At 44.3% G+C, this 20,570-nt stretch overlaps 1 protein-coding gene across 10 annotated transcripts in view; it reads left to right on the top strand.

Annotated features, from left to right (window-relative positions):
• The window catches only part of PRR5 (proline rich 5), a 94,204-nt gene extending 74,021 nt beyond the window's left edge, over positions 1-20,183 (top strand). For 9 of the 10 annotated variants that reach the window (XM_055711113.1, XM_055711108.1, XM_055711114.1 and 6 more), the window contains 2 exons: positions 15,828-15,966; positions 18,770-20,183. In XM_055711113.1, the coding sequence (XP_055567088.1) occupies positions 15,828-15,966; positions 18,770-19,320 (690 nt within the window). In that variant the 3' untranslated portion in view covers positions 19,321-20,183. The remainder of the gene's footprint in view (positions 1-15,827; positions 15,967-18,769) is intronic. The other variant, XM_055711111.1, reaches the window with a different exon arrangement.
• The last annotated feature ends 387 nt before the right edge of the window (positions 20,184-20,570 follow it).

Raw genomic sequence — 20,570 nt, 5'->3', positions numbered from 1 at the left:
AGGAAAGAGTTTTGAAAGGTACAAAAGCTCCTGCTCTGCAGTGCCACCTAAGCCCTGTCCCCAAGCCTTTCCTCTCGTGGCCTGTGGTTGCTAGTGCCAGAACCAGCAGCCCACAGGGATAGCGTGTACCAGGCTGGTGGCACAAGGGCTTGTGCAGAGGGTAAAACGGCTTTGTAGTGGATTTCTTCCAAAAATAAAGAGGCTGTGTGTTGAATTCTGCAAAAGATAGGGGAATGATTGAATGGGTCTCTCAGAGGCATCCTTTCTCCCATGGTGAGTGGACAGGGTTAATTGTCTTCTGTCAGTAATTTCACAGTCTTACCCTTAGCTCTGCTGTGGCTGCAGAAGAAACAGCTACGTGGCATGGTGATATGCGACATGTACTGTGAAATTCATTAACTTGCCACCACCCAATTATTACAAGCAATTAAAAGGTAAACAGTTAATCATGTGACAGAGCAGGTTTCAGATTACATTATTTGATTTAAGCAGTTATCTGTTGGGAGCCTTCTCCTGTTTCCAGTGAGCTGCTGGGTGGTTGCAGCAAAATTTCTGCAGCACAAGGTGACAATGATGTGACAGGTCGTACCTGTGGGTCAGGCATGTGGGCAGTTGTGCCAAGTGTCCCAAGTAGGTTATGGCTTTGCTGTGAGCGAACTGGCTGGCCACAGTGGCACAGTTTTGCTGAGAAGGGACCATCCATCAGGAACAGGGTGGGAGCTGCAGTGGGGCAAGCGAGGGGCGCAGGGAGTGCCTGACTCATGTGCTCTTCAAAACAGATCCAGAGGCGTCTGGTTTGAAGTCATTAGGCAGGGGATTGTGCTTTAGTGCTCTCTGATCCAAATGCAAAGCAAAAAGCAAGCATGCTGCAATTAAGCAGATGGTGGCAAGAGGAGAAGTCATCATTTAGCCTGTGAAAATCTGTCGGAAAGGTATTTTACAAAATACAGCTGTTGTACTCAGAGTGGCTCTTGCATAAAACCAATTAAATTTCTTCTCCTTGAGCAGTTAAGAGCTGTCAGCTGCTTCTGTTACCAGCCGCCATCTATCTCCAAGCCTTCTTTCTTGCTAGCATGGGTGGACAAGAGCCTTCATGCGCTGACCACTGTATGAACACAATGAAAATACGGTCTCTGCACTAAAGATCGTGCAGCCTTGATGCAAGAGACGGTAGATGTATCTGGACAGACAAATGGGGAACAGAAGGAAACAAGGAGACAAATATACTAGAAGTGATTTTATAACAAATAATAGAACATTAGCCTTAGTGGTCTAGATGTCCTCTAGAGACTTAAAAGCAATGTGGTCCTTCTTTCCTCTTGTAGGTTGCTTATTGGGCTCCAAGAAAAAAAAAACAAACAAACATCCCTCGTTCTTCCTGTATCACCCATGAGCTGTTCTTTTGGTTTCCTTGCTTAGTTGAAGAAAGCAAAACCTTGGAAGAAGCAGTTTCTCAGAGAAGATTGTTTCTCAAAATGTCTGAACCACATGCACACAGATGTTTAGGCAGAAGCTAATACAGCTCTGCTAAAGCCCATGTATAGTAGAGGAGGAATTGGGCAGTAGTTTTGCCTAAACAGTTCTGGAGTATGGTTATATATGTAGATGTGTTAACATTTAAAACAGAAGCAAGGAGAAAGCTTGCTTCATGGAGGTGGTTGTGTGATATTATGTGAATTAATTTAAAGTACCAGCCAGCATTAAGGGGAGGGGGAAGAAAAAAAAATAAATACTTTGTGGGAGCGTGGAGTTGCCAGTGTGCATATCCCTGGCAGTTAATGGGGATGAAGGAGGGAAGGTCAGCCCTTTAGAGCCACTTCTGTGATCACATCCCCAATCCCTGTACTGTTTGCATTTGGGGAGTGTGCTGCTCAGTGCTTTCTGGCTCTAAACTCAGATTTTGTATGCTTATTTCTGTTTCCTTTTATCCTCTACACATTGGGTTGCTGAAAGAGGGTTTCTGCTCTAGATCCAGTCAGTTACTTTCTAAGTATTTTGGATTGGCAAATACTTTGTTCTGTAGAAATGTGCTGCTTTCAGCGAAGCTTTTGCTGTATGCCAGGAGAGCTCCTTCAGGCCCAGGCTGCCAGGCACCTGGGCTCCAAAACTTCTGTGTTCTGGGATTGATGGAAGGTTGACCTCCTTGTGCAAGAGAGTAACCATGAAGTGCTCACTCAAGAGTGCACTGCTCAGTTCCCAGTAATCCCAGTGGGTTGCTCTCTGGCCCCCCAAGCAGCAGGCTGAGGGCAAGCAGCTGTCCTGAGTGCCTGATTACCCAAGCAAACAGCTACATGTAGGTGGTGTCTGAACCACACACCTTCTTATGCCAGGATAGGTGATCTGGAGATGATCTGCTGCTTTCTGGCTCACAGGGATGAGTTATTGGTGATGAAAATGGTGTCGCTACCATAAATAGCAAAAGTTAAAAAAAATCCAGAAGGCACAGCTGACATGTCTGCGCAGTCTATTAAAGTGTATTTCAGAAAAGTCAAAAATTTGTTGAGTAGATTCAGTCACCTGCAAAGGATGAAGTAGCATGGAGGATGCTGAGGAATGAATGTTCATTAATGATTTAAAAGGGGAGTGTGGCTGTGAGAGGCAGTAACAGAAATTCTCACAAGTAGGTAACAGCAGTCAAGTTAATCTTTGCAGCTCTTCAAAAGCATTTCTTGGATATGTCTTCAAAAGACCCTGGATGCACTGTGGGAGGGCTCTGCCATCTTTTTTTCTGTTTAAGTACCCACCTGAAAGTAAGTGCAAGATGGATTTTCTTGTAATAAATGTTAAATGAGAAAACACTGAGAGCCAAGACTAGGTAAAAGACTTGAATGCTCTGACTTAAAAGTAATGAATTCCCCAGCAAGGTTAGATGAGCTTAATGTGTAGAGATCAGCAAGAACTTCAGGAGGGAGCCTAAAAAGAAATGAGAAGCTTCATTCTCTTGGACACTAAAAATCACATCTAATTATTTGGTAACTTCAGTGCACATGTGTGTTTGCCCATGAGTGTAATGTGGCAGTGCTAAAGCATTTGTAAATGCAGATAAATGAACTCCAGCTCAAATTTATTCCATAAACAGCTCTTCAGAGACATTCACCTCTGCATAGATGCCTTTGGTGGGTTCTTTCAAAGTCACATTAGCTTATTTGACTGAGATGATTGCAGCTCTCATCTATGCCCAAGGGAGTCACCTAACCAGGAATCAGACAACCTTTAGCCCTAAAACTATGAAAGGCAGAAATGCAAACCATTATTTTTGTTGGATCTTTGTTAGCAAACTGGCTGTGCAGCTTCTGCAGGTTCCTAAGCACTGTATTTAAAGCCTGAAAGCAACTTCCTACCTCTAATCATTTCGTATCTTTCACTTATCTTCAGTCTTCATCAACTGCTTTGTCTTTTGCAGTCTTATATAAAATGTTTAATTAATTGCAGTTTAAAGAAAAATGATAGATTGGATTTCTGTGGGTCAGTGGAAGACTAGCCTGTTCTTAGTGTCTGATCCTTTCTGGAAAGAAAAATCCCATTGCTAGCTTTCTGATTTGCAAAACTCTTACCAGCTGAACACAAACCGTGTCTGGGTGTTTTGTCATCTTTATCTTTTGTCTGTGTCTCAGTGGCACCAATGAAAGGAAGAGAGAGACAGAGCAGCTTCTCACACTGACATTGACATAACTTGGCACTTGCTGGAGATGAAAGTGAATATGACAAGATCTTTATTTCTGAGGCAGTCACAGGGATCTGAAGTGCTGACTTCTGTCAATACGGCAATGGCAAGCTTCTCTGCCTCTCCCTCCTGTGAACACTGTTGCTATGAGAAAAGCAAGAGGCAGAGATGAGACAAGACATGATTTAACCCTTCAAATATTCTAGGCTTTACCAAAATGTCAGTGGCTTAGGATAAAATGAAGAGAGGAAAAAATAACGTGAGGCAGCACTGTCAAGGGCTCATAATGATACAACCATGAATTGTGCAGCTGCATCTGTCCAACAGCAAAAAGGATTCCGGTGCCTAGGAATGGACATGTAATGCGCAGGGCATGGCCTCCTGTGGTTGTAAACCAGTATAAAATTATTAACCTGGCAGGGGTTATTCTGACTTAAAGCAATTGAGAATTTGATGTATGAGTCCTACTTTTCACATTTCCTCCTGCCATGAGATACACCTGTTTGTGAACACACGTAGCATAGTCTTAGAGATGTAGTGAAAATGAGTCCCTTATGAATTCTTAGTCCCCTCCACCAGGCTGAGATAGCCCTCTGAGAGGGAAAACTGCTTTCTCCCAGCTTGTTCCAGTCTGCAAAGGTGTGGCCTCCATTTCCTCTTAGCTCAGGCACATTTTCTTATTCTGCCTTTGGACTGCTGCAGAGAAATCCCCACAGGGAAGAGGGCACACATAGTTTAAGCAGATCAGGTTCAGTTTAGTCAACACAGGCTTGGACAAAGCAAAATTTAGGCCCTGCTTGAAGCAGTTTTGATCCTCTTTTAAGTCTGTTTCCTAAAGGCTAAAAAATGTTTGTTACCTGCTTAGGATGAAAGTGGCATGAATCACCAGGGAAACCTAGGAGGAAGTACCTGAAATTTTCTGTCCTGGCAAACACAGACATGTGGGCTAAAAGTAGGAGCAGGAAGACTGAACTCCCAGTCCTTGACCCCCTTCTGCTCCCAGTTAGCTTGATGCAGAGCATTTCTTTTTACCCAGATGTCTCTTCAAAATGGATCAATTGATCTCGCAGTCCCTCTTGGTGAGCTTCCAGAGTTTACTCGATGTTTTCATGGAACTTGAAGCTCTCAGACGGAGAGTCTTCTAGAAATGCTGAGCCGCATTGAAGCTAATAGAAGAACATGGGCCAGCAATGTGCCCTTGCTGCAAAGAAGATGAAAAAAGGGAAAGACATGGATGTACTGGAGAGAGTCCAACAAAAGGCCATGAAGATAATAAAGGAACAGGAGCATCTCTCATGTGAGGAAAGGCTGAGAGAGCTGGAACTGAGAGAGCCTGGAGAAGAGAAGGCTCGGGGGGAATCTTACAAATTGTTAAAAATACCTGAAGGGGAAATGTAAAGAAGATGAAGCCAAGCTCTTCTCAGTGGTGCTCAGTGACAGAACCAGAAGTAAGGGGCACAAAATGAAATACAGGAGAGTCTGTCTGAATGTAAGGAAACACTCACTGACTTGCTGTGAGGATGACTGAGCACTGGCACAAGTTGCCCAGAGAGGTGGCAGTCTCCCTCCTTGGAGACCTTCAAAAGCCATCTGGACATAGTTCTGGGCAACTTGCTCTAGTTGGCTCTGCTTAAGCAGCGGTGTTGGACCAGATGACTCCAGAGGTCCCTTCCAATCTTAGCCACTCTGTGATTCTGTGAACATTAAGGTTTTGTCCTAATATTTAGGAATATAAGTGGAAAAATTCATCATTCTCTCCATGTCTTGACCTATTTTCACTCTGTTTCCACCCTTGCTGGCTTGGGCCGGACCACCAGCTGATGTCAGTCAGCGTGGTTCCACTTAACTGCAATTAACATTCAGGGTTAGGCTGAATGATTGTTGTCAAGAGTCCAGTGCTTCTCTGTTGGACAGCAGAAGGGTTCAGCATTGCACTTGCTCACCTCCTAAATAGAAAAGCTGCAACTACACAAGAAAAGCACTTAGTGAAAGTACCAAAGAAATCTGTCCTTTTCCCTGTCCAGAGGACTCGGTAGTTAGCTTGATTCTTTAATTCTGGAAACTAGTTATTCTAGCAATTATTGGCCATCTTCATCTTGTTGGTTAAATAATTTCTAGCACAGATTGTTTATGCTTAAGGGCTGCTGCAGAGTCCCATGCAGCAAGCTTTTGCATCACTATTTGCCAGAAGAACCAACATACTCTCCAAGAAAGCCTGCACAGAGCATGCCCTATTTCCTTTTTTTGCCTATACACTTCTCCTGCTATCACTGTTATCAAGAAAATGTTGAATTCAGTTAACTTTTGGTCTGACACTGAGCAGGTAATTCTCTTCACTGTTACCCTTGGTGTCAAGATTGCAAAGGCTGAGAAGAATCCATTGTCACATCAGATATACCTCCTTGAGTTTACTCATAAGTTTGCATTTACTCCATGTGTAAATGGAGGCCAGATGCTGCTCCACAAATGTAGTTCCATTTGTATAATACTGGGGGTCTCATTCTGCAGGGCTGACTCCCAAGGAACAAGGTGGACAGCTGGGGATGAGGGAGCCCAGTATCTCCACCTGTTTGGGCTTCCTGATTTTGTATTGGAGCCCAGAGAGTTTCTGAAGGGAATTGAAGAGGGAGATCTTTGAGGTTTTCAGTAGTGTTGTGCTTGTCAGTTGAAGATGGAGTAAATGTGAAGTGGGAGGCTCCACGGTGATGATGCTCCACAGTGCAGTAAGAGCAGAAGCTCTGAACAGCTGTGTACAGGACAGCTTCAACTGTTTGGGCAACAGTTGCTGCTCCAAGAGCCACTGTGGTCTCCTCCAAAGCATGAGGCTGTGTGGGCTTGCTCAATGGAAGTGTCACAGTGCTGTAAAGAAAACGAAACTTCTGCACACCTAGGGACCACTCCTAAAGCCTCTTCTCAACCAAGTAAACCATAACATATAACTTCTCTGCCATAGGTTTGTGTGTGAGCATTTGCAAGATCAGTAAAAATAAGATTATTAGCTATTAGATGATATTAAGTATGTGCATGTGTCTGTTCAAAGGAGGATTGAGGGATGGAGACCTTATTCCAGACCCGTAGCATAACTGGGAGTGCATGTGCTGTGCCACTGGTGGTGCACACGGCAAGGACTGGTGGCCCATTTGTCCCCAGTTCCTCCTCCCAGTGATTTCATGCATGCCCTGAAACAGGATTGCTCTGTGTTGCTCAAGTTTTAGAAGGCTAGATAGGGTGAGTGAAAGGGGTTACATGGCACCGAAGTGGGGTAACAAGTAGTCATGGCCTGTAAGGGCACGGGTTTCCAAGTCTCTTACAAGCAAGGCTGGTGCTATCTCTTTGACTAAAATAAGAAGCAGATCTTGCCATTTCTGTGGTCATTAGGGTGTGGACTGCAGTATACACACACACCCTTACCAATTCTCCACCAGCAGTGCTGGCTGAGTAATCTATGTTTTCACTATAGATACTATTCTGTGTCTGCCTTGTGGTATGTCTTGTGACTTTTAGTTTCAGTTTTCGCTGGGAGTATTTGAGCAACTATTATATCCAGTATTTGTGAGATTATCACCACTGTGTGCGTGTGTTTCAGTCATACTGGTCTGACCTGTTGCCAGTTAAAGAAAGAAGTGTGGTTGTTAATGGTTCTTCTTTCCTCCAAGGAATTTGCTGCTTTTAAGCAGAAGATAGTCACATTTCTTTTTCTTAGCTGTTCTCCTGTGTGGTTAAGACAGGGCAGTACATGAGGCCAAGACCTCACTTTGCATTTGGGCCTGACCCTGTAAATGCTTCCAGCAGTGTTTGTTTCCTTTCACATCACACCAGGTCAGGACTCTTTCAGCAGGTGGTAGGTCACAGCTTTCTGTTGGTGGACCAGGGTGGAGGCCAGCCATCAAGGATGTCCCAGAAGACACATGGGCAGAGGACTTTGCTCTTCTGGGTCATCAAGTCACCAAGAGTAATAACTGCTGAAATTACTTCATTAAATGATGCAGAAGTCTGGCTTTTACTCCTTCCTTTCCTGAGTCCAGAAGCTGGTAAACCAAGATCTAGCTCGCAGCTGTTACTGCTTGGTGGCCCCTGTGGTAGAGCTGCTCCCACATCAAGCAGCAAGACTTGCTGGACCTCCCTTGGGACCTGGCAGGGTGCTGGGCTTGGGTCCAGAAGGCCTGCTTGCTTTGCCCACCCTGACTTGGGGGAAGACAGATTTTATTTATGTTTTATTTTAATATGATTTTATTTTATTCTATCCGATTTCATTTTTTGTTTAAAAGCTATCCAACAGTTTGTCCGTTGAAATAGAAGGCAGTGTTCTGCACCAGTAATTATGTAAACATGCTGATCATCTGAAGCATTAAAGCTAAAGTTGAGTCCTACATCATGTAATCAATGACCAACGTGTACTTCAGCACATCTGCAGTTGCAGGTGGGCATGAAGTAGTTCTCACTGTTACATCCAGTTGTTAGGGTACACTAACAGTACATCACAGTGGAGATGCCTTTTAATGTACAGTTTATTAAGTAAATGGTCCTGTAAATACTCTGTGCTAAAGAAAGAAGTGAAAAGCAACAGAGTGATACCACCATTTCTAGAAGTTATTAGTGGTGAGTGCTATTAGTTAGAAATGGAAATTGTAGAGGACCTATCCCCTTTCATAAGTATTCAGCAAAACACTAAGTTACTGCTGGTCAGTTAAAAAGCAGTTCGTGATTTAATAGTGGTTTATGATTATTTTCAGACACAGATGAGTAAGGAGTTACCTGGGGCAACTTACAGTTGTCTAGCCATAACTAAAGCAGCCTGCGGTAAAGATGAATACAGGGAGACTCATACAGCAGAGGAGCTCAGCAGATGGCAGGGGGCTTGCCTGGGACCTGAGAGAGGAACTCAAGATGGATGTGGGGTATTACAAAACAGCAGATGTCCAGGGGATGAAGCAAAGGGTTAAAATGAGTCAGGCATGAGAGTGATGGCCACGTGGAGATCCAGCTAAGACACCAAAGTGGAATAACATGAGCCAAGCATCAACAAAAAGCAGCCAGGTATCAAACAACACCCAGCAGCTAGGTTTATTTCTAGCCTCTTGGCATGCATGAGACATCCCCCTGAGGTGTACCTGATAGCCAGAGGACGTGACAGCTTTAGCTGTAGCTCTTGTGTCTCCAACTGTTGTGATTTATGTGCTCAGTTCTCCAGTCTGGTGCCTTGCCTGCCATTAAGAAGGCGATGCATTGCAGGATTTTTAGGATAAATCATTTTTCAGTCAATGTAACCCACCAATTCCCAAGATTTCAAGTCAGTTGGATGAAGTGGTGAATATACTTTTCTTCTGCTGGTGGCTGCTCTGCCCACCAGGAGTACTTGAGAAGAAAATTTCATCTTTGTTCTATCTAGTGCTGTGCTAGCAAGCTGTAATTCACAGAGCGAAGAGGCAGAAGCTGGTGCAGCCTGCTCTGTGGCCCAGGAGCAGGCTGCTTCTAGGGCTGGATTTCATTATGGGTCTCCCTGGGCAGGTTATTAACGGTGGGGATTTGCCACCGGTTTTTGCCACTGAGAAGTGAGCTTTGGCCACCTCTTTACTCACCAATACAGGTAAAAAGATGTGCAGCTTCGCATCCAGTTTTGGAGTGAGAAGTGAGAGACGCAAGAAGCAAACAAAGCCAGCATGCACAAAACCAGCTGCCTTTCTGCCACACACCAGGGTTTCACGAGCCAAGTCTTTTCCGTAGGATGTCCTACATCTGCTCACAGGAGCATGGGAAGCCTAAAACTGTGTCCTAATTTAGCTGGGCTATCTAATGAGACATACCAGACCATCAGCAGCCAAAACAGATTTTCATGGCTGTGACTGCCTTTGGGAATTGCTTCATGTCTGTGTTTTTTACCAGAGCCTGAGGAAGTGAAGTAGCCAATACCAGGTGAAAAGTCGTGGAAGGTGGATGATTAATTTCTGGGCTCCTTTGCAACTCACAGCCTGAACGCCTCCCTGGTGCGCTGGGCTTGCAGCCCAGTTTGTGGTCATTTCAGAGCATTCATTTGGAAGGGCTGATACTCTCCAGTTATATTTTAGGTGTGCTTTTTTACCAAAACCGAAAGGATTTCAGTTATGGTGATGAATAGAAAGGCAGAGCTGAAGCCTCAAGGGGTCTGCAGCAATGACCACCTAGTTGCACAGAGACAGAGGCTGCAGGCAGGCTGGCATCTTGCACTGAGTTGGACTGATGGCAGGTCTGCTCATCTGTGTGCCACTATCATTGTTGACTGCCTATGAAGAGAAGAGCAGAGTGTTAAAAATTAATATAACAGGATAGTTGTGATTGTGGTTATTTCATTGCCATGGTAAAATAAAGGAAGGGCATTTGATACTTTTTGTTTTTTTTAAAGGAAAATTATGGCAAATGTTTGCTACATAAGAGTTTACGTTTCTGGCAGCATTGCAAGAAATATAGCCCCTGCTTAGGTACAATGTTGATAATGGCTTAATATTATTTTTTGTTAAAACATTCATTCATTAAAAACTTCAAAGCAATCCATCTTGGTTGTACAGCATGCAAAAGGTTAAATCTTGGCCTCGGGCAGGTTTTAAGGTCATGACTGAGGAGGATTCTTCAAGTCTGTAAATGCCTGCCTAGAGTGACCTCCGCTTTAGGACCACTTTAAGGCTTAGAGAAGCCCTATATACTGGAAGAGGAGGCTGTGGCCTTACATGGAGTTATAAAACCCCCAGCTTTTTTCTTCTGAATGTACCTGTTTATTTGCAGTGCCAAATGATTAATTAATTCTTTCATCTGTGCTTTCTTAAGAAGCCCTTGCGCCCTTTAGAAACTCAGTAGGCATTTGTGGTTAACTTACAGAATTAATAGGGATGGAAACCTGAGCAATTTGGTGTATCTGTTCTTGCTGGAATGACTTATGGTTTGGACTCATGGGGTTTTGTTCCCAAACACAAGGAGTGTTTTGTTCCAGCAACATACTTGAATGCAGCAACGGAGGGCGTGCGCACAGCTGGTGCCATGGTTCAGCAGATGGGGCACTAACTTAATAAAGTAGCTACCTTAATTACCTGTGGTCTTTAGGGTATATGGCCCTTCTGTGAGTGCTTACAGATTTACATATCAAAACCAGTAGTGTATAGGGTCCTTTTAATGCTTTTGAACTATAATATACAATTCTCTGTTTCCAAGTGATTTAATTACAGGTTAGTGAAGTAAGGGACTTGGATAGTGTGTAACATGCAGAAATACGTCTCTGTTCTTGGTGCCGAGTACAGAACTTTTCCATTTGCAATAGTATTCACATATCCAGGGCTCAAATCCCCATTATCCATGCCTTGAGAGTAGGGCAGACTCTTGTCATAATATCACATTATAATCCTTCCAAAGATAATGAGGTGACTCTCGTTGCATTTCAAAACAGTGTGACCAAGATGAGGTTTTGATCCATCAGCCACACTCTTCCAGAAGTACTAAGGTACTGGCAGCTATTTGATACTGAGCCAGTTTGGCCCTCAACTGAGAAACAGATCAGGCAAGGCCTTTGAAAAGAATTTTAATAGACACATCTCACACTTGCAGAGAAGCATGAAACTCTCCTGTTAAAATGAAATTGGGTTCATGAAAGGTCACAGTTATCTTTTTAAGTAAGTTTTTGCATGTCTGCAGAGCAAATATTGCATTAAAGATAAGGGTAGAATCGCTGTTTTACTGATAATGCTCCATGCTTTCTTTTTTCTTCCAAATTACGATATAGCTTCCTGCAAGCTAAGCAACCAGCCTGCTAGATAGCACTTTTTTCTTTATTGCTATACAATGACTTACCAAACTAGCGAGGCCCCAAGCAGTGAGTACTAGAAGAACCACGAGCTGCCAAAATAACAGCAAAATACTTCCTTTTGTTATTTCATTGGTGAATTTTAAGTCCCGCCAACAGTTTTTCAGAAACTATTGTGACATAGGTAAGAATCCGAAGTTGGCTTTACTGTAAAACTATTTTTCCTTTATATGCACAATCACTTACAAATTTGGGAAAGGATCTAAAAAGGACTTCATATATCTTTGAGTATCTATAGATATCCATGTAGATAGGTGTATAGATGTCTGTACATGTATATCTATCTCTGTGTATATTTGTGTATAGATATGTGAAGCATTTATAACCATACTTTGCTCCATCCTAAACTTCCACCAGAAGTGGCTTCCCACTGAATTTGGTGTCACACAAACAAGTGATTTCGCATGTCGCACAGTGGATGAGGTGGAAACCTCTGGTGGAGGGAAGAGTTTAAATGCACCCTTGGGGCTGGTAGCTAAAGGAAAACAGAAGCTTCCCCTGGCCTCCTAAAGTTGATCTGCTTTAGGAGGTGTCCGTCCTTCCCCTTGAGGCTCCTTGCCTCCCTCAGCCCCTTACAGTGCCGAATTACAGTGCCCTCTGAAGTGAGGTTTGCACACTGTGGTGATAAGAATTGGTAGGTCAGTCACTGTTTCAGACCCTTCCCTAACCCAGCTGTGCTGGATACTAGTACCAGTGAGGCAGTAAGAGCTGGGATTCTGCAGCCCCTCCCCCCCCCCCCCCCCCCCCCAGCCATAGGATCTGCTAGGTGCTGCTGCCCCTGTTGCTGTGGGCTTGCCGTTCCCTGGTACCAGCTGGCTCAGAGGCGCCGGTGCCACAGCAAGCCCCCCTCAGCCCCCGTCTGGCTGCCCTTCATCTGCCCCAAGGGCAGCACCAGCCACGCCTGGGGTTCACTAAAGAACTGATATTGGATGAATTGCAGAACTGGGAAGCACTACTTTCTCGGTAGGGATGTGGGGCAGCCCTGCCCCGTCACTACCTTTGGTATATCTCAGCTAACCTGTTGTGGGCTGACATATGAACCTGCGCTTACCTTCTTCATGGGCCATGATCTTAAAAGCTCATGAAGAGGAGCAGGGGCTGCACATCAGCAGCAAGGACCAGCTGGCTCTGGGTCACGGCCATTGGCTTCATGAGCAGCACACAGTAACTGCAGGGCCAGGTGGAAGGTGGCCCCAGCTTGCTCTGAGCCTGCAGACACTCCTCGGGGCCAATTGGGCTGGGATAATTTCTAAATAAGTGATGGTGTTGTTTAGGTCATATGGGAAGTTTAGGTTTGGAGAGCTGAGATGGTCCTTGCTGAATATTGGGATGTACTTGTATGTGGTTAAACAGAGGCCCGGAGGATGTTTGTCACTGAATAACTATCGTGGTTTAACCCCATGCAGCAACCAAGTACCATGCGGCTGCTCAGTCACTCCCCCCTCCCTGCTCCAGTGGAAAGAAATGCAGGAAAAACATTCTTTTACAAGTCCGCAGGCTGTTATGCTCCTTCTCACAGAAGCCCCACACCGAGAAAACGGTTTAAGGGAACTATCCCGTCAGGCACCTGCAGGAAGGCCTGGAACAATGGCCAGTGCAGGAAGGATGTCGCAGGTGGATACAGCACATTTGTGCCAAGGTGCAGAGCAGAAGAGAAGTCACCATGGCTCCAGCAGGCGCCAGATGTTTTATGACTTTTCAGTATGTTTTGAAAAGTATCCTGTAGATGATTGCAGAGCTGAAGAATAAGACTGATGGCAGGCTGTGTTAATACTGGGTGGGTTTACATTGTAAAGGTGGTACTTTGTGGCCTCTTCAGAGGTGAGAACCAAAAGAGGCTGAACGGGGATGGAGATTAGCCCTGCTCTTGGGAGAGCAGGAGTGAAGGTTGAGGGCAAGTCTGAAGAGGAAGCTGATGCAAGTGGTTAAGGAGTTGTGATTTTGAGAGAAGAGGGTGTTTCTTAGCAGCAGTGAGCTGATGACCTCTCCAGGCACAGGAGCTGCAGGGCAGCAGCGGTGGGGACAAGGTGCATCTGTGTCCCAGCACAGCTGCTCCCCAGCCCTGTGATAGAGGGGTGCCGAAGCATCTGGAGCTTGTGAGTCGAGTCTTCATCCCCTCAGCTAATCCCAGGAGCCTACCGCAACCCAACAGAGCTGCTGGAAGCCTCTTGGTGGCCCTGCCAGAGCAGCCATCAATGCAGAATACAGCTCGGGCTTTTGAGGTGTTCATCAAGGAAGAAGGAGTGTATAGCAGAACAGATAATTTACTACTAGGAGGGAAGTCAAAATAACTTTTTAGGCATGTAAAGCCAATAGGAAATCAGTGTTAAGATGCCAGTGAGCAAGGACACTTCTATCACTCAGTGTCGCAGTTCTGCTGTTTTGTGGGCAGCATGTACTAGTGAATTACTGGGTTTCGTTCTCTGCAGCTGATAGTTAGCTACCCTCTTTCACAAGTATCAAAAATACTTCAAATGGCAAAAAAGTAAATAAAGCCTTACTGCGAAGTCTGGGCATGAGCAATGCTAAATATCACTGATTTTTGCCACTAGGATTATGTATCATGTTTAGGACACCAGTTCTGGAGGTAATTGGTGTGGGAGCCTGTAGTGGATGGCCTAACGGTCTGGCCTTCATCAGTGGATTATGAACTTGATGCCATCATGAATATGTAGTAAGGTAGCAGGCGTATTGCCCTTCTGAGGACTGAAAAAATCTTGGCTAAATCCCAGCAAGATAGGAGGGGAAACCCTGGAGCAGATCTCAACATAACAAAAATTGAGACCCTTACTCCGGTTACTTGAAATGTTTTCTCTGATGCAGAGGTATCTGATATTCTAACAGTGACTTGGAAATAATGCCTGCACCTTCACTAAGTCTTCAGAATTACTCCAATGTTATTTTTTTCTGGCTAACATTGGTTGATTAGCTATGGGGTCATTCTGCTGTTACTTCCATGTTTGCAGGCTTTCAGATTCACTGCATATGCCCTTATGTTCATGTTTGTATTTGTGACTCTCCCAGAGTTTTACAGGGCATTGCACATCTGCAAAGATTGTTATTCATTATTTAAAATGCACTGAACTGGAATCCAAATTCTATCTGTTCTCTATTGGCCATTATTTATTTTCCATTCATAAACTTTTATCAAGTAACAGCAGGCGGCATTCAGGCAGCGCAGCAGCCAAGAGGTGAAGTAAGCCATTCACAAACAAACTGCAGGCTTATAGCCGCCCATAGACACTGGCTGGTGAATCATACTGAGCAGCGAATACATCCTGAACATCAGCATCCTTTCACATACTGAAGGAAGTGTTGCAGTTTTACTCACTTGATCTGCATATTGCTCTCCGGAGGCTTTCATCCCAACATGTTTCTTTTTACAGTAATTCAGGGACATATTATGAAATCTGGAATTCGGCTAAATTCAAGCAAACTTCTTGCTGAGTATGAAATTTAGGATCTTAATTCTGCAACAAGCTATGTCAAACATATGGCCACGTAGCAACACACTAAAATGTGAATTTACTTCGGGTTGCAAGAGGAATCTTACACGAGTATACAGGGCTCTGCTCAGACAATGCAGGAGCATGCACACTGCAGCTGCAAGTGGAAGGGAGACTACAGCCTCACAGGGTTTGCTGCCACCCCTGCAGCCTTATAAACCCATTTGTGGGTGGAAGTGCAGAGATAACAGCTAAGGGCAAAAGATTTTGCCTATAGGTGAATCTTGCTGTGCTAGTTATAATGTGACTATTGCCTGGATAGTAGCAGGTGCTGGGGAGGGAGTGAGGAAGGAGATACAAACCTCCTCACTATACATATTTCTTGTTGAAAGTATCCTGGAAGAAAGATATCCGAGTCGTTTCACCGTTTTCTTAACCCTGTTGGTATTGCTTAGATGGCAGTGACACCCTGTGGTACCAGCCGCTGGTGCATCACTCGGCAGTAGTTTAGGCAGTCAGTATAAGATTGCACTAACAAAAAGTCCAGGGATGTTTTTAATTCATCTTCACAGACCACATTTTCCATCCTCCCTGAGTGCCTTTGCACTAAGCAGGGTGCACCTTTCCGGATTTAAACGTCCTGGAAGTAGCTACTGCCTCTTTCTGAGCGTTTGTGCAGTGCCTGCATGGTGACTCTCTCTGGTTCAACTCCCATCTCTTGGCTTTACAGTGAGAGGAATCAGCTCTCGTTACAAACCAGAATTGCATGACAGTGTACCTTTGCTATATAATTTAGTGAAAATGCTTGCTGCCTCTCTGCTTGCCCCAGCGAGCAAGGAAAGCTTCTGGTTGGAGGGGAAAGTGCTCATCTTGGGTATTTTCTCTCTTTCAGGGGGTTCACGAGTCAAAAGGTGTGACTGAAGATTATTTGAAACTGGAATCCCTGATCCAGAAAGTCGTTTCTCCTTACTTGGGCACATATGGCCTGTATTCCAGTGACGGACCCTTCACACACTCTTCCTGTATCTTGGGTAAGAATAACAGAGGCTCAGTTTGACACAGCACAGAGGGCTTCACCAAAACCGTGGTCCACACAGGCCAGGGCCCACACGAGAGGAGACTACCAGTACTAATGCAGTGTGGCCAGGCTCCTTTTCTAAGGCCATGCTCTTTGAGTCTGCAAAATCGTAGTGCAACTTGCCAGTGGTGGAAGACGAAAACAGATCGTCATAACAGTGCTCATTAATAAAAAAAGTCTGTGAATCTAGAGTGTGTTTAGCATTTCCGTTCTACCTTTTAATGAGAGAGCTTTAACACAGGATGTTTTATGGACGGAAGCCATTTGTAGAGTGCTGCATAGTGTCTGTTCATTAGCACACAAAGATCATACAAGGCTGTTCAAAGCAGGGAAGTGAGTAGGAATTTGTCTTAGAGAAGGCAAATGGGTAAGCCTTCAAACATGTAAAAGCTTTCTGTAGAGTGGAAGGTAAAAAGCTGTTCTCCTTCCGTCTGGAGATAAGAAGAATAGAGTGGACCACACGTAGCAGGGGAAATTCAGATTGCACAGAAGGAAAAATCTCTAATGTCACATGAACCACCCCTGGAGGCTGTTCAATCTTTACTGCTAGAGATCCTATATACATGTTACGTAGATAAGCATCAGAAGGAGCAAGGTGGGTAAACATGGTCCTGCCTGGTAACAGAGCTGAGTGACCGACCTGCTTGAGTCCTTTCCATCTTATTTTCTATGATTCTTTGAGCTCTGAAGCATTCAGTGACTTCTGTGAAGGTAAGATTTGGCCAAGATGAAGGTCTTTTGAATATCCCACACAGTAATTCAGTCTGTTGAAAATGCAAGGGGGATGCTACCAGCATAAGTTAAAAAGGAAATGTGATAGTATGTGAGTATTTTAATGTAAATACTGTGATGGCCTGTTTGAACAGAGAAAACAGGGAAATACATTAAATTGTATGTTTTCTATGCAATTTAATTTGTTTGCTTGTCAGAAATGGTCAGTAAGGTAGTTGATTTCCCCTTGAAGCTGAATGGAAAAATGGTTGTATTGCAGTAAGTGTTTAAGAAACAAATCAGTTTTACATAAATAAATAGAGGCCAGCTGTTTATGGAAAATGGTTCAGGATTACTACTTTGTTTTCATTGCTTGCCATTAAAAGGCCACAAGCATTTAAATGGCGCCCCAAATTGTCATTTTCTGAATACAAGCTTTTGTATGTCAGGACAGAGAAAATGTACCCAAATATTGTTAGAAAATAAATTGCAGTCTTGTTGTATTATAGGACTGCAGAAGATAGGAAGGTTTTGGCGGACTGGGCGCTGGGGTGTAGATCTGTAGCAGTACCCCTGAATAGGTCTTACTGTAGTCAGTGAACCTGTATCCAAAGGAGCTGAGTGCATAAGTCTCTGCTGCTTTTAAGCTACTGCAACTAGTTCTGTCCAGCTATTTTGGTAGCGTGATTTGAAGCTGTGACATACGGTCCTTGGGACTGGTGTGGCCACTGACTTTTCTTCCCAGTCAGGCTAGCACACCCAGCCTTCCTTTCTGGCCAAGCCTTGGTGTGACCAAAAAGCCAGAGTTCCTGCGGCAGGACAGCCCAAGGAACCTTCTCTGTTTGCCGGGTCAAACTCCCTAACAAAGAAAAAGGCTGAAAGTGGACTTGGCTCAGTTGATTTAATTACTGAGGCAGACATAAGTGCAAAATACAATCTTAAGTACAGAAACTGGCTTTCTTGGTATATATGATTGGAATTTGTGTTCAGGTAAGCACATAATTATACCTAAGTATAATTTTAGAAGAGACAGGCATTTGTAAAGGATATTGTGTGATTTGCAGAGGAACAAACATATACCAGCATCCTGATTTAAAGCAGAGAATTTATATGCAGTGGCTACGGTTGACTTCCAGAGCATAATTTGATTCCCTTCTCCAGCCGTGCCCCTTTCATGGGGATGGCAAAGTGAACGTAGGAGGGAGAAAGCTTCAGAAGTGAGACCTATTAATCACACCACTTATTTTTCAAGCACAAATGCGTCTGAAGCACTGAGGTCTGCAGAAAGTTTGCATGATGATGACTTTGCTGTAGCTGCGGGCGAGCGCGCCAGCCCCAGGCCGCTGGTGGCGGGTCTCCGTGCTGACTTGCTGCCACCTGCTGCTCGTTCCTTGGAAGGAGCCCGCTTGGCTAACGGCCAGCAATCCCGGCCGGACTGAGCGCAGGTTTGTTCCCCAAAAAGGTCGCTGTGGGCACTACCTTCCAGTTCATGTTTCCAAACACTCTTGGGGTTTTCTCCTTGTGTGGTCTCTGAACGATGCTTTGCATCTGAGTTTTCCCCAAATTATTAGTAAGACTGCCTGTCTTAATCCTTGTGCCCCAAATCTGAAGAGACCCGATTTTCCCAGGGTGGGTGGAAAATTTAAATTTGAACTACTAGAAATTAGTGATGACCTTTATAGCCTGATCAAGAACAGAACTGCACTTTCCATTCCTGTCTAAAGAGAGTATTTGCAATTGTGTCAGGTCTTCCAAAATATTTACTGTTTTACTCCAGCTGCTGAAGTTGTTTGAATATAAGGGAATCTCAGCTATTACTTGTAAAGATAGGTTTGGGGGTTTCAGTATGCTAAAGAAATCTAGGAAGTCTGAGGTCTACGGATCTACAAAACCAGTAAAATGTGTTCTTTTATAGAAGTTTCTGTTATTCAAGAGAAGCTCATGAATATTCAGGCCTTGACTTTTCTTTTAAACACTCGTAATTATTAGTTGTATGAAAATAGGTGAGTTTGTAGACATTACTCTGGATTTTTCTCTATTTACAGAGAAGCGATTCTTCAGGCGTTCAAAATCAGGTGACATCCTTGCCAAGAACCCCGTGGTGCGATCAAAAAGCTACAACAATCCACTGCTGACGCCAGTGGCCGAGTATGAAACCGAGGGCATGGCTGCCAATGGAACAGGCATCCGAAGGCACTCTGTTTCAGAAATGACCTCCTGCCTGGAGCTCCAGGGGTACTCCAACCTCACCACCATCATGGACAACGGTTCCAAGAGCTCCATGACAGCCACAAAAAGCTCACTGTCAGGAGACCAGGAGAGGCCCAGCACTGGGTCAGTGCAATGCTCTAGCAAACTCAGTACAGTTGAGCAACAGAAAGGACTCTTCCACGCAATGGATGACCCACATAGGTCTTTTGAGCTGGACAGGGACCCTTCCTTGATTCCAGTTCCCTCTTCCAGCCCTGAGAACATAGTGGATCAGATTTTGGAGTCGATCGACTCTGATTCTGAAGGTATTTTTATTGATTTTGGCCGAGGCTGTTCCAATTCATCAACATACAATGTGGATGTGAACAGACAGAGCATCATGTGAAGGACGTTGGGAGACAAACCTTGAGTTTTAACATTATATATGAAAGTTACTAACGCACTGAGACTGTGGGCAAGCTATGTATGTCTAGGGCAGAACCTCTGTTGTAGGTCATCACAGCTGTACTGAAGTACACAAACGCAAGTTTATAGCAGCTGGGAATCTGCTGCAAGTGGGAAGAAACTCCAACCACTTCTCCCTTTCCCTGTCACTCTGCAGTCAGATTTCCTATTGTCTTTATAAACTTAGGCGTTCACAAGCTGACAAGTGTCTGGTAAAATGCTGTTAGTGCAGCTGGCAGTGTTTGTTCAGGAAAACAGCCTAGCAAATAGCCGTGTTCACTTTTAATTTTCTCAAGAGGTTTCCTGTTGACAGCAGGTTGTTCTCTGAACTGTAACACCGCAGCCAGAGTAAAATCATATCCTTTTAAAAAATGAAAAAAACCCAGAGACTGTGGGCCTTCATGCCACAGAATACAGTGGTAAAGAAGTCTCTTCTAATCTTTTTCTTGTACATCTTGTATGCACTCCTTTGCCTAATGGTGAGTTAGGGTTCTTGAAGAAAGGCAAATAAACAGAAATGTGCTACCTGATGTCACGCGATGCCTCATGTCTCATGTTCTGTTTCACAGCCAATACCTTGCGTCTGTGAGAGAGTTGTCTTGAAACTGGCTTTTGAGGCCAAGTTCATTTGCTCTGAAAGTGGCAATTCCAAGAAATCTGTGCACTATTGACTCCTGGAGTATCCATTGTATGGAGAAACTCCAGCAGAATTCAACTTACTTGTTTCCTAAATAAATAAAAATATGGCTTCTTGGTGGAAATCTTCATTGTATATTTATGTTATTAAAGAAATACAATAATGCATATACTGTCATTTATGTACTGATACTTAGGGAGTGTGAACCTTGCAGCTCTTCTCATCCTGAGCGCTCCCAGCTCTTTGATTCTCTCTCAGTAACATGGTGGTGTAAGAGCTGTCTCAGTGATTTTATAGAGGATTGATGCACATAGACATTAAGGTGAAGTAGAAATCTTGATGCATGCTAGATTTTTGACCAGATGGTTTTATGGTGAAGAAAGAGCTACTTCAGGGCACTCCATTCTAAGCGTCTCCTCTGGAGGAATGAGTTGGTAACTCCTGAGCTGCTCAGCAGACAGGTTGTCAGTTCAGTTTGGCAGTGCCTGGCACTTAGCTCAGATGCTCAAGGAGTTTGTAGCTTTGCTCTGCGCTGGCACTGCTGACCCAAACAT

The sequence above is a fragment of the Falco cherrug genome, chromosome 5 (genome assembly GCF_023634085.1).
Source record: "Falco cherrug isolate bFalChe1 chromosome 5, bFalChe1.pri, whole genome shotgun sequence".
Lineage (NCBI taxonomy): Eukaryota > Metazoa > Chordata > Aves > Falconiformes > Falconidae > Falco > Falco cherrug.
This window is presented reverse-complemented; position numbering and strand designations above follow the sequence as displayed.